The sequence below is a fragment of the Micromys minutus genome, assembly GCF_963924665.1.
Source record: "Micromys minutus genome assembly, chromosome: 1".
In the NCBI taxonomy this organism is placed as follows: domain Eukaryota; kingdom Metazoa; phylum Chordata; class Mammalia; order Rodentia; family Muridae; genus Micromys; species Micromys minutus.
Genome location: NC_137969.1, coordinates 106,994,585 through 107,008,830, shown reverse-complemented (window position 1 = coordinate 107,008,830; position 14,246 = coordinate 106,994,585). Strand labels below are relative to the sequence as shown.

Here is a 14,246-nt window from a genome sequence, read left to right as displayed (position 1 = left end):
TCCCGATACCTAGCCACAAAGGACACTTTGGATTGTGAAGTTAGTCTCTATCTTATTCAGATAGATCTTTTCCTGATAACTTTTTCAACAGCCCAATATAGGGAAACATGACAACTGATTCGGGAAGAAAAGAAGCCATTTGCAGTCCCGGCCCCTGAAGACGGCTTGCATGAGTATGAGGGGTTATTGGTTTCAGAAGGATGTTTTTCAAAATCTTAAAAGCCATCCATTATTTGGGGTGTGGTGGTTCATTCCTTTAACCCCAACATTTGGGAGTCAGGCAGGCACATTCCTATGGGTTGCAAGCCAGCCTGGCTCACACAGTGAGTGCTAGGCCAAGCCAGAATTATATTGTGAATCTTTCTCTCCAAACCAGCCAAATAAAACACTCCTTGGGTAATCCTGTTTTCTCCTCATAAGACAGAACCACACAAGCTAGAGAGAGACAGAGCAAGTGAGTAAGAGTCAATATGGCTCTTGCAAGGATCTGAGTTTGCCCCCAGCACCCATGTCAGGAAACTCACAAAGTCTGTAAATGAAGCTTCAAGAGAGCCTCCTTCTGTCCCCCCACCCCCGTGCCTGCTCTCATGCACTTACCCACACAGAGACACATAATTAAAAACAAAATAGATACATCATTTAAAAGATAGGACCACACTATTATCGCTGCTGATTTTGTAGGGACAAATGACAGAAGCCAAGCACTGCAGGGCCCAGGCATCTGGTTATGTGTGAAGATGCTGGGGAAGTGACCGGGCCAGGCACACTCTTTCACTAGGCAAGTTCAGTCATCTGAGACTTGTGTCTTAAGTCTTAGCTTCTGACTTTGCCCTAAGCATAACTTCTCGTACCAGCAGATGTATATTTTTCTTTGTGGATGGTAATTCTGGCTTCTCTGTGCCCTTTCCTCCTGGCAGTGGGACAAGAGAGATGGTTTATCGTGCGAAGTAGGCAAAAGTCCATGAGAACCAAAAGTCAGTACGAAGAAATGTTCCGTACTTCTAAGTTTATTTTTTGCTAAGATGCTGTAGAGGGGTCATCTAGGGTGTTGCCTCAGCCTCCGTCCATTCCCCATAAGCACCTCCGAACCCCTCCAGATACGCACAACCACAATAAGCTGAGAGAATCAAAACCGTGTGTAGTAAAGGCAAACACGTCGTTAGGGCACTCGGCTATTTTTAACAACCTGGGTGAAAACCACGCTTATCACTGTGTCTAGATGTGCCTCTCACATCGCAAGCACACCCGTCTTTCCTGCCAGATAAATTCCGCACCAAGTTCACCCCACTCCACGTCTCTCTCCCAGTCTCCTGTCCCCCTTCCACCTATCACGAAGAGATGTTCCGTTGCCAAGAGACGAAATCAGGATGAATGTTACATAGTATCATCTGAAAACAAAATCCAATCATCTTTTTCCAGTTTCTAAAAAGTAGAGGGGGTGTGGCTCAATTTGATAGATTTCCCAGCACGTCTGTATTCCCACCAGTTAAGAGATGGAAGAAACGGGGTCTGATGTTCGAGATCATCCTCCAGTGATGAATTTGAGGCCACCCTGGACTACATGAGACTCTGCTCCCACCCCCAGATAAAAGTGTAGAAGACCGAGGAGAAGGCAGATACATCAGTCACAGCTGTCGGAAGAACAAGAGAGACCTATTAGGTTTTCCATCGACTTTTCATAAGTCAGCCCCACTGGCTGTAACACTTATTCAGTTCCTCAGCTCACATCCTGCCTGGGGCCCATGCGTTCCTGCGTGCATCTGCTCACCGGTCAGTTCTTTGGTAACCATCATGTGTCTGCTGATAAGTGGGGTAGTGTTGGATATTCAAAAAGGGTAGTGGGACTCGAGAGGACGTTTGCGAGGCTGAGAAAAGCAGCCAAGACAGCAACCATGCAGGGTGGGAAGCACCGTGGACATCCTGAAGACCATCTCTACTCACAGATTAGACAGGGAGTGCTTCCTAGCCTACCGCTATTGATACACCAGCATTATCCGTGCAACAAAGACAATGGCGGACAGAGTCCATTTCTGCCCTGATTTTGAGGATGGACATAATCCTCAGCCATTGCTCTTGGAGCCTTCATTATTAAGTTGGCTTCCAGACTCAGTTTTCTATGAACTAGTCTAAGCCACAGCAGGTGGAGTTTGTGACAAGCAGAATATAGCTGTGAGTCATTTGTTACATGCAAGTCCTCGTGGCTCCCTGAAGACAGCAAAGGAAAAAAAAATACATAAAAGAGTTCTTGACACTTTGGACACATCTGTCATTGAAGAAGCAGTGCAGACATGTCCACACAAAGTTACAACAAAAACTAGTACCTGGCTAAGGAGAGGACAGTAGCACTGTCCAGAGACTTGACTCAGACCTGACACTTGCTAACAATGTTAGGAGCTCTCCTAGCCTCCCTGGATCTCTGTCTCCCTCTGTCTCTGTCCATCTCTGTCTCTTCCTCTCTCTGTCTCCCTCTATCTCTCTGTCTCTCTCTCTCTCTCCCCTTCGCTCTGCTCCTCCCTCTCCCTCTTCCTTTCCCTGTCTGAGAGATGAGCAAGCATATTTCTTGTCTCAAACTTTTCTTTAAAAAAGATTCTTGAACTGGGACAGAGAGCATTTGACAAGGAGTTATGGCCCTCGTGTCAATGAAGGTATGTTTATGCGAGGTCTCAGAGGCAGAAAACATTCTGGGGTCTATCCAGAGTCTTTATAAACGACAAGAACCTTTGGTGTGGCCATGAGAGACTCACTGTGGGGATGCTCTGTGTGTGAGGCAAACATGGAGAGATCACAAAGTGTTCCCTCCTTTGCCCTTGACTTAGACTCCCAAGCAACTCTTGAGCACTCAAGAGCACGATCGAGCACACGAGCGCGCGCACACACACACATACACCCTACTCACATACAAACACACTAACAAAAACATTGAAAAAAAGAAAGTCTTAGCCAGGTGTGGTAGAGCACACTTTTAATCTTAGCATTCAGGAGGCAGAGGCAGGCAGATCTCTGTGAGTTTGAGCATAGCCTGGTCTACATAGTGAGTAACAGGCCATCTAATAGAACATAGTGAGACTCTGTCTTTAAGAAGGAAGGAAGAGGGGCCTCAATGGTTAAGAGAAATGATCTCTCTTCTGGAGGTCCTGGCTTCAATTCCCAGCAATCACATGGTGGCTCACAACCATCTGAAATGGAACCCAATGCCCTCTTCTGGTGTGTCTGAAGACAGCTACAGTGTACTCATATAAATAAATCATTTTTTTAAGGTTCTTTTTTTTTTTTAAGGAATGGAGGAAGGGATTCTTGTTTCATCTTTGCTGCTTATTACCTACTGACTCTGGGCAAACACCTTTATCCACCCTCAAGGGCTGAGTGAAGTGAACCCCCTGAATGGCTAAGTACATAGTTCCAAAGTGGATGCCCTCTGAGTTATTTTGCCAGCTCAGCTACCAGTGAAAATAAGATAAATGGCAGAAAAGCACCCTTCAGGTACCGCAGTAGCCAGCAGTTTTCCTGTGTGGTATCCTGACTGAGCACGGCTCCTAGGGACAGCCTGCAGATTTGTCTCAGCAACTCTGTGAATGAGTCTGAACACTAAGATGAGACTTACTGACTCTCGTGGTCTCTGGAGACAAAGAAGCACTGGCTTAAGACTTTCCCAAGGCTAGTAACACGTCAACCCTCGTCGTGGGGCTTTGTGGGCTGGAGTTCACGTTCATGACTGCAGGGCTTACCGTCAACAAAGTCATGAGACAGGTGTGATTTGTCCTTGCCTCCTACCCAACATTTTTCTTATGTGTCATCCTCCTGTCAGATTCCTCTTCACTGGCTAAAACGCAAGGGACTTCTTCAGGGTAGGGTAGAAAAGACTGAAGAATACCCTATAACTCAGCATTCCAAACACTGGCGGATGAGTTTGGGACACCAATGGGATGGCAGTGACCTGCCCACGATCTCATCACAACCCTGGAAACCTATCCTCGATCAAGGAGGTCAGAGAGTACTTTTTCTTTACATTCTGGTCCTGGCAAAGAAAGGTCTAGAAATGCCTTCAGCACAGCATCCTGGCTAAACGCCTTTCTATCTTCCAAGTCTTGCCCCTCCCTTTCCCTGGTCTGTGTCTAGTATTTTTGGCTGTGTGTATGGGACTCTGCAGCCCGGGGCTTTTCCAGAGAAATTCTCCAAAGTTCTGATGAGTACTCGGAGATCAGCTGGGCTTCCCCAGGGCGCCAGCTCTCTCCCAGGAGGATTAGATGAAAATAAGTCATGTTTAGCTGCTGTCTGCTTGCCGGTCCCCAAGGCTTGCTTTCAACTGATCACAGGAATTCATTTTCTTGTACTTCTCCCTGAAACCACAGAACAAAGTCCCATTAGTCTTGAGAGCCCCGGATGGCTAAGCGCACATGAGTGTAGAGTTCAAATAAGATTTCCAGCCTTGGGCTTACCAGAATGGCCCATACCCTCTCTGCACATGCATACTTATAGACAAATAGATACACATGTTCCTTACTGCTCAAATATCACAGAGCCTGTTTCCTTTGAAGGTCCCTCAAGGGCTCCCAGTGACCCTCACAAATGTAACAGGCAAAGTCAGCAAAAACCTTTAAACCGACAGTGATTGGTCATCCCCCAAAGTCCCTATCCTTGGCTTTTTTTTTTTCCTCTAATAATGTGTTCAAGAGATGGAGTGAGCCAAATGCTCCCCTGTCCCGACTCAGCAGGTTCAGAAAAATGGCTGTGTGGTGGCGGGAACTCGTAGAACTTTCCAGAAGAAAGAAGCAAATGAGTCAAAACATCTCAAGCTTGTAAATACGTGTGGATTGATAGAGTTCGAAATGAATCTGCATTTGAGGTTGCTAACTATGCCCAGAGCTCCAGCGAGCGGAGAGAGGGACTCAAATCCCCAGGAAGGCGCTGTCCACATAAGTCAGAGATCTGAAACAAATTCACCCCAACCTCAGCCCCTATTGTGGAGTAAAAAGGCCCTTTACAGGAAGGGACTGATTAATGAAATTTCCCACCTCCCCTAGTAAGACCTGCCAGCAAAGTGCTTCATTAGCCTCAGACTCAGTGGCAGTGGTGGTGGCAGTGGTGGTGGCTGTGGTGGTGGTGGCGGCGGTGGCAGCGGCAGCATTACTAGGGACAAGGCTAATGGCAGTGTTCATAGTGGAGTGACTACAAAATATATTGTTAATGCCACCTCTGGGCTGCCATTTCAACAGTTGAAGTTGGGCCATCCTGAATCACTGTTCCCATGGCAACCGGAAGTCAGTGTATTGCTCGTCATAGATGAGGACAGTACCTCTGTTTTACCGTTGCTGAGGCAAGTGCAAGTATTTTATTTCTATCCAAGCCGAGGAAGGCTGCATTTGGTAGTCCCTTTGAGAAATGTTGTCATTAGACAACGGCAGAAGCCTTTCTGAAGGAAACACTGCAGATATGTTTTGAAAAGCAGCTCAGTCCAAAGCTTCAGACTCGTTGAGTCATAATGGCTGGTGGAATTCTAACACTCTACTCTTTGTCAAGAGAGATCCGACAGAGGGGATTTTTAAATCACTTAGTCTCAGCAATGAGATGACCAGGACAAGGAGAAGGAACAGTAGTGAACTTCAAAATAGCTTTAAGAAAATAGGATTTCATTGAACATTCACAAGACGAGGTCTGTTGTGTTAACAATGGGTCAGATTTGTGATTTTTTTTTGTTTTTGGAGTAAGTGGCCTACTAATATTGATTTGAATTCAAACATTTTCTTGGTGGAAGAAAATCCTTAGATAAGAGTAGCCATGAACCAATAAATAAATAAATAAATAAATAAATAAATAAATACTCAACGTGTTTTTGGAAACTTATCATAAGTCAAAATATTGGCTAGAATAACAGAGACTCACCAGTTAGGTTAATGTATTTACCCTTCTAGCGTAGAAAAAAAAAAAAAAAAGCCTAGTATTAGACACAAGAGTGAACTTAACCTAGTCTTCCTATTTCTAAACTAGCAATTGTTGAAAATGTTCAAAATCCATCCCCTCCTTACGTATCAAGAAGCCAAATCCAATTCAGCAGAGATGAAAACCGCCCTGCACGGACAGGAAGATGACAGGAAGAGAAGAAAATAGTAAACCCGAATGTTAATATTAGTGTTGACTCAAGGCCACATAAAACTGAATCGCTCTTCTCAGGGACGTATCCTTCAGGCAAAGCATTCTTCAGTTCCACAAACCAGCAAAAAGCCAAAAGGAATGCGGGGAAGGTAAAAATCTTGCAAGTGGGAGGAGCTCTCAAGTGGGAGAGGCTACACATATGGAGAGGACACAGTGGAGAGTGGATGGAAATTCTACTCTGCACTTAATTTCACTGTGAATATAAAATTACTCAAAAAACAAAATATCCAAACCCAGGCACGATGATACTCATCTGTCATCCCAACCTTTAGGAAGAGAGGATTGCTGCAAGTTTAAGGTTAGCCTGGGCTACAGGGAGGTGCAAACCATGCTGTTGCAGTATAAGACAATAAAAACATCCCTCTATAAGAATGGTACTGGCTGGTTTTGTGTTTACTTGACGCAAGCTGGAGTTATCATAGAGAAAGGAGTCTCAGTTGAAGAAATGCCTCCATGAGATCAGCTGTAAGGCATTTTCTCAACTAATGATCAAGGGGGTGGGGACCAGCCCATTGTGGGTGGTGCCATTCCTGGAATGGTAGACCTGGGTTCTATGAGAAAGCAAGCTGAGCAAGCCAGGGGAAGCAACCCAGTAAGTAAAATCCCTCCATGGTCTCTGCATCAGCTCCTGCTTTCTGACCTGCTTGAGTTCTAGTCCTGACTTCCTTTGGTGATGAACAGCAATGTGGAAGTGTAAGCTGAATAAACCCTTTCCTCCACAACCTGCTTCTTGGTCATGAGGTTTTGTGCAGGAACAGAAACCATGACTGAGACAATAACCAAATCATAAAGCCCACAATCTAAAACAATGTCAGTAACTAACAAGCGAATAGTTTGAGTCTTAACTTTTTCCATCCCTTAAAGACTTGCCTGAGAGGATAATGAAATCAGAATGATATGAAACAAAAGAAAGGCATAGGCTGTTTGACCCTCTGCCCCCATGAGAGAAACTACTTCTGAACCATAACACACTGGGCCCTACAAAAAGAGGCAAGGATTAAAGTATCCTGCTTCCTTGCAACCACACTGGAGATGGCTGTTTTCCTTTCTGAGCCACAGTTTGAAAGCATAAGGTTTTGTGTTAATTTCCTTTGCTGGAAGGAGATACCTGATACATAAAATTAAAGAGGAGGAAGGTTTAACCAGGCCTCACGCAATCAACTTCATTGCTGTTGGTCATAGTTGATGATGGCAGGAGTGTCTGATAGAATTGGAGCTATAAGAGACTGAGGTACCAGAATTGTCTTCAAGGACACCAGTCACCTAAATGCCTCCCATTAAGTTTCACTTCTTATGCAATATCCTTCAAGCTAGGAAGCCAGTCCTTCTCACATGGGTATAAGGTAGGCAGTCTAGATCCAAATTATGGCACTCTTAAAGAAACAAATTTAGGGCACAGAAAAAATGCCTCATGGAAACCTGATCAAAAGATAAGATCAGATAAAAACAGTGACAGGGATCTTGTGGTGGTTTGAATACGCTTGGTCCATGGGAATTTGCACTATTAGAAGTTGTGGCCTTAATGGAGGAGGGGTAGCCTTGTTGGAGGAAGAGTGATTTGAGATGGGCTTTTAGGTCTTGTGTGTGTGTGTGTGTGTGTGTGTGTGTGTGTATACTCAAGTCTGGCCAGTGTGATTAAGACCTTCCTTCTGGCTGCTTTCGGAAGACAGTCTCCTCCTGGCTGCCTTCAAATCAAGGTGCAGAACCCTCAGCTCCTCCAGCCCCACATCTCCCTAGATGCTGCCATGCTTCCTATCATAGTGACAATGGAATGACCCTCTGAACCTGTAAGCCAGCCCCAATTAGATGTTCTCCTTTATGAGCGTTTTCTTGGTCATGGTGTCTCTTCACAGCAATAAAGCTCTCAATGAGACAGATATGAGAAGAGAAGAAAAGGCAGAGCTGAGTTAAAGAAATTAAGAAATGAAAAGCTATGGAGATGGTGTGTGTGTTAGAAACTCTATGCATTTGAAAGACGCAGAAACTCTCTATTGTCAGTAGGGGAAAAAAACTATTCATATGATTACCAGTGGTCTCAGATCATGATCAGGAAATAAAAGACACAGAGAATCCAGAAGCTACAGAGACACTCAAGTATAATCCCTGAGGACTACTGTCAGAGTCCCAGATACAGACTCTCACCCTTGGAAGAGAAGTCTTGCAATATGCTGTATGGAAACTTCTAGAAAAGAGAGAGAGAGAGAGAGAGAGAGAGAGAGAGAGAGAGAGAGAGAGAGAGAGAGAGAGAGAGAGAAAATTTATCCTAAGAAATGTAATATAGGAAGTTCAAAATGCAAATATGGCTCAGTTTAGCTGTTAAACCCCAACAGTGAAGTAAGTCACTCTTCAAACTAGAATAAGTGTGTTTCCTTCAAGGACGAAAAGCACTCAGATCAGCTCAGATCCAAAGCAATGCTCTCAGAGAATGGGGCTTGGAGACAGCCCAGGTGGTAAAGGTTGTCAGGTATTTTTATAAAACATCAATCTTTGAAACATCTTGCATTTAAAAAAAAAGAAAGAAAAAATGGTCTAAGGCAAAGGAGATGGTTCAGTCAGTAAAGTGCCTGCCCTGCAAATATCAAGACCTGGGTTTGGATCCCCAGAAACCAGTAAAAAAGCTAGACATGGCAGCTCATGCCTACAGCCTAGCCTTGTTTGGGGATGAAGTGCATGTTAGAAGCAAAGAGGCAAGTACTTGGAGACTATTGGCTAGCCAGCCTCCCTGAATTGATGTACACCAAGCTCAGTGAGAGATCCTGTCTCAGAAAGGAAAACTAGAGAGCAATAAAGGAAGGTATCCACCATTGGCCAAGAGCTTTCATACACACATGCAAGTAAGTGCATGTGGACCAGTGCACACATATACAACACACACAACACACACACACACACACACACACACAGTGATGTGGTTTTTCTAAAAACAGAAATAATATGCTAAGTAGCCAAGGTTAATTATAGATGGTGGACATATTTTAAAATATTTTTGCTATTCTTAATTAGAATTATTTAATTATGAACAGAAGATGAGAAAGAAAAGACTATATGTTCTAGGACATTCCCACTTATACAAGTCCCTTTTGTTGGTGGTTGAGTATGGATCTACATGGGAACCCACTCTTCCCAGGTTCCATTGGCACTGAAAACTCTTCCAAAGCTATCTTCATGGTCACCCACAACAACTGGCTTTATGTGGATGGCTTAAGACTCCATCTCTTCTGCTAGACCATGTGAAACAGATTTGGGGCACACTTAGAAAAGAAACAGAGGGAAGACAGTTTGGAAACTTTAATGACCAAACATTTGGGCGGTGGGGGTTAGCATCTCACCCTGAAAGTTACTTGCTATGTAGACCAGGCTAGCCCCAAACTCACAGAGATCTACATGTCTCTGCCCTGTGAGTGTTGGGATTAAAAGTGTGTATTCCTGTACCCAACCCATGAGTCAAGCCTTTTAATCAGCTGGAGATACAATTTATATATCCTAATTTTCACACATTTAGTAAGTAGCATTCTGTGAGTTTTAATATAGTCAGCAAGATGTGAAACTCTTCGACTCTGTTTAATTGGGAAACAACCTCTGTGTGTGTGTGTGTGTGTGTGTGTGTGTGTGTGTGTGAGTGGAGGGGAAGAGGGGAAGGCTCAAGATTATTGGAAGCATGTATGTGGGTAGTCATATGAATGTAGGTGCCAATGGAGACCGAAAGTCAATTTCAGGTATAGTTTTCCAGGAGCCATCCACCTTGGTGGTTTTTTGAGTCAAGATTTCTCACTGGCCTGGAGGTCACCAAGTAGACTAGGCTGACAAGTGAGCCTCTGAGATCTGCCTGTCTCTGCCTCTGGCATTTCAAGTACATCCTCCCATGCCCAGCTTTTCCACACGGGTTCTGAGTGCCTGACTCTGGTCCTCCTGTTTGCACAGAAAGTACTTTACCCACTGAACCATCCCAGCCCTCACTGCAAAACATTTTTCTAACCCCAAAAGAAACCCTCTGTGGTCCGTCAGCAATTCTCCCTCCCCCACCCCCTCTCCTCCTCCCCCTCGGCCCCTCCTACCCATTCTCCTTTCTATCTCTATAGATCTGCCTATTCTGGGCATTTCTCATAAATGAGGTCACATCAGCGTGCTCTTTTGTAACTGGCTCTGGTCACTCAGCATAATGTCTTTGAAGCCTTGCCCGCATCGCAGCCTGTGACAGCACTTTGTTTTCAAAGGTGCACAATGCACCGCCTCGTGGCTAAGTCGTTTTGTTAAAATCCGTTAATCAGTTGATGGACAGTCGGTTGTTTCCACATTTTGGCTAGTATGAATAATGTTGGAGTGATTGTGCCTTTACAAGTTCCCCTGTGAACATATGTTTGCATGCTTCATGGTTACATTCACTGCTGAGGTGGGATGGATGGATGAGCGATACATTGGATACTTGTTTCAAACAGAGCCCAAGCATTGAAACTGCCACCTTCTTTTCTATCCACAGGCAGAAATGGTACACAGCGCTTTCCAGGCCCAGCGGGCTTTTCTTCTCATGGCCTCTCAGTACCAACAACCCCAGGAGGTAAGAGGGTATCATAAAAAATGGGGCTGCCTACAGAGTGGGCAGAATGTGACATCAAATAGGAAGCCAGAAGAGTCCTTTCCTTCTAGAGACATCTAGACGTGTGGCAGTACTGCCTCTAATCTCGATGACAGTGTGGCATTTCTTCTGTCCTTCTAGCCTTGGTGACAAATGTAATATATATACATGCACGTGTTCACACATACATGCATGTCATGCACATACATACACATGCACACATGGTACACACATACAGGCACATGTGTGTATCACACCTGTCCAAATGACAAAAGCCCTGTAATATATCTTATTACTGATAGATTTTAATTTGACAACAGACACCAGTTTAAAGGTCAACTTACATATGCCACCTGCGTCTCGTTCTTTGCTATTTTCATGATAAAGAAAATGCTCGAACTAATTTTTAATTCCAACTTTGTTGTTGATTTGTTATCAGACTTGTCACAGTGACAAGTGGCTTCTGGGCGAGGGGTGGAACTTTGTCCTCCTTCCCTTCTCAATGCTGAGATTTCGTCTATTTGAACTTGAGAAGGTCTGGTGACACCTGGAAATTCCGGAACTATTTACCTTTCTTGTTGCTGTCACCAAAAACCTGACAGAGGCAACTTAAGGAAGGGGGGACTGATTTGGGATCACAGTCTGTCACGGCAGAAACGGCTTGGTGGTAGGAAATAGGGCAGGTGGTCCTGGGGATCCCGATGGGAAAGAGAAATGGACCCTGGCACCTGCTTAGCTTTGGAATCCCAGCCCATAGGACAGTGTGGCCCACATTCAGTTGAAGTTCTAGAAACACTCTAACAGACTCACCTAGAGATATGTCACTTAGGTGATTTCAAGTGTAACCAAGTTGATCTTGAAGATGAACCATCACCCCAAGTACCAATGTGTTGGTCATACCCCCAAGGAGTTCTTATTTAATTAGTCCGAGGAATGGCCTTGGCTTTGGGTAGTAGTGTTCCGAGAGCTATAAATCCCTCCTGAGATGAACATGTCTCTTCCTCCTGGGTGAGCCTGGAACCATGGAAATATTCCATACTCCCGTCTTTTCCCTCGGCCTCCTCAACCCTAGCTTTGCAAAACAAATTCAGGCAATGATAGTGTGATGCCTTCTGGACTCTTACCTTAGCCTGTCTTCTTCGACTGAAGTGGAAAAGGTGGTTTCCATTGAGTCTGAGGTGCAGAAGGACTGACTTTTCTGCCTGGTGCTGCACTCTGGGGATGCTCTCAGCCTAGAACAAGAATCTTGTCCATTGGCCTTGCTACTTCTCCTGAAAAAAAAAAAAAAAAAAAAACCTCACTCTGTAAATATCAGCTAATGACCAGAACTAACTAATGAACAAAGGGATGGGGCTCGGGTGTGGCTCCCTGGTAGAGCATATGCTCAGCATGAGCGTAGCCCCAGCATCATTCTCTAGCACAGGAGAAGAGGGAGCAAGGGATATGTCCACATGAACAGAAGCAGTGGGTTCTGGAGTTCCAAGTCGATCAAGGGTACTGGCTTAGTGTATTGGGTGTAGTGTCTACAGTTTCCCCTTCTTGCTCTGTTGCTTTCTTGGTAAAATGGTAGAAAGATGGTTTTAAGGAAGACGGACATGGAAATGTTCCATGAGCTTTGGACTCCTGGTATGGTGATGCCAGACAGAATTGACAGTTAAATTAAAAGCTAGGTTTTGTTTTTTGTTTTGGGTTGTTTTGTTTTGTTCTCTTGCTTTGTTTTGTTGTTGTTGTTGTTTTGGGGAGGGTGGTTTGTTTGTTGTTTGTTTTTGGTAGCCACCTCTCTGTCGGACTCCTTCTTCTACTCCCTTTGTCTCTTAACCCAAAGCACTATTCCAGAACTTCATCTGACAGAAAGGCAGAGCAAGGAGGTCACCATCACAGTAGGGAAAGCCAAGCGTTGCTCCTCCCATTGAGTGTTCTACAAAAGGCACCACAAAAAGTATTACCACAGTGAAAATGGTACAGGAGCTGTGGCCTATCTGGCCTTCTGTGTTGTGGTTTCTTCCTTGTTCCAAGAGGGAGAGCATACTGCTGTAATTTCCCCTCTTGCTGGCATCCAGCAGAGCTTCTCAAAGCTTTGGTGTCTGTGCCAATCCTAAAGGGTTGTTAGGTCACAACTGGGCCACATTTACTGAGTTTTCAGGTCAGTAAGTCTGGAGTGCTTACCAGGAACCCACAGTTCTAAAGTGTCCCAAATTAATTGGGAGCCTGCTGGTCCAGGCTGACTTGTGATATGTAGTTTGCTCTCCCCATTATCCGTCAAACACAAATTCATTTCAGGGCCTTTAGCATGTCATGTTCAGCTGCTTTTAATCAGACAGAGAACTTTCTGGGGAATAAAAAAAATAAAATAAAGAGAAGTAGACATGACTTTGTTGTTGCTCTAAGGAAGAAAGTAGACAAAGGGAAGAGTCCGGGCTGAGCATGGCCAGCCGACTAAACCAGACCGCCAAAGAAGAAATGGGGAAGGAGAACAAGAGAGAAGCCTCCTACCAAGAGGGTCCACCCATGCCACAAGGCCAAGAAACCAGCACAGCCCAAATGGCTGGGTATTACAGATGGAACAAGCAAGGGGAAGGGAAGGAGAAACCTAAACCCCGGGAGGAGGAGGTTTGGGGTAGTAGGTGGGATTAGAAGTGCTGGGAGGAGCCACGGGCACTGAGGGATCCTGGGAAAGCTGGGAGGAGCCACAGGCACTGAGGAATGCTGGGATATCTGGGAGGAGTCACAGGCACTGAGGGATGCTGGGATAGCTGGCCGAAGTCCGCTTTGATGTATTAATAGACACCTCAGACATTCGTCCTGGGCTTCTGAGACCTACTGGTGGAATATACTGTCTGGTTCATTCTGGTGTGGGGCTCAAGTCTGTGATAGGTGTGTAGTGGTGCCGTACTACTGATATGTTTCTATATTTTGAACAGCAAGATTCAAGCCCTTGCTGCCAGAAATTCCCGAAAGCAGGTTCTGGCGTGAAGTACCAAGTTCCTTTATTATCAACTTGTTACAGCAGTTAAGTTGTTAGGCTAATTAAGTCTTAGGGACTTAGAAGACCAGAGGTCTGCTTCTTATGAACCCTAGGTGACTATGACAAGTTGTATTTGAGCACACATGTATACACATGTGTAGAGACAAAGGCCATCTTGATGTGTGGTTCTTCATGAGCCATCGATCCTGTTTTGTTTTTTAGGATACGATCTTTCATCAGCTCAGGGCTCGCCAGTTCATCCAGACTGGCTAGTCAGAGACCCTCGGGGTTCTGACTGTCTCTGCCTCCCACATCACCACCACCCCTGAATTACTTTATTTTGTTTTTATTAATTTTTAAACTCGGGCCCCAGCGATCAAACTTGGGTCCTTGCATGCACAGCAAACACTTCACCTACTGAAGCCTCTCCCCAGGCCAAAAATAATTTTTTTATTTGAATTTTGGACATGAAAGGGGAATGTATTTTAGGACAGGATAAGCTTTCCGAGAGTGTGTTCTGATTCTGCTAATAAAGGTGACACTTGCACAGAGCAGCGC

General features: G+C 44.8%; 1 protein-coding gene across 3 annotated transcripts in view; it reads left to right on the top strand.

The window, feature by feature from the left end:
• Positions 1-14,246, top strand: part of CAP2 (cyclase associated actin cytoskeleton regulatory protein 2) — a 157,970-nt gene that overhangs the window by 60,868 nt on the left and 82,856 nt on the right. For all 3 annotated transcript variants that reach the window (XM_080915482.1, XM_080915483.1, XM_080915484.1), the window contains one exon: positions 10,628-10,705. In XM_080915482.1, coding sequence (XP_080771608.1) covers positions 10,628-10,705 — 78 coding nt within the window. The remainder of the gene's footprint in view (positions 1-10,627; positions 10,706-14,246) is intronic.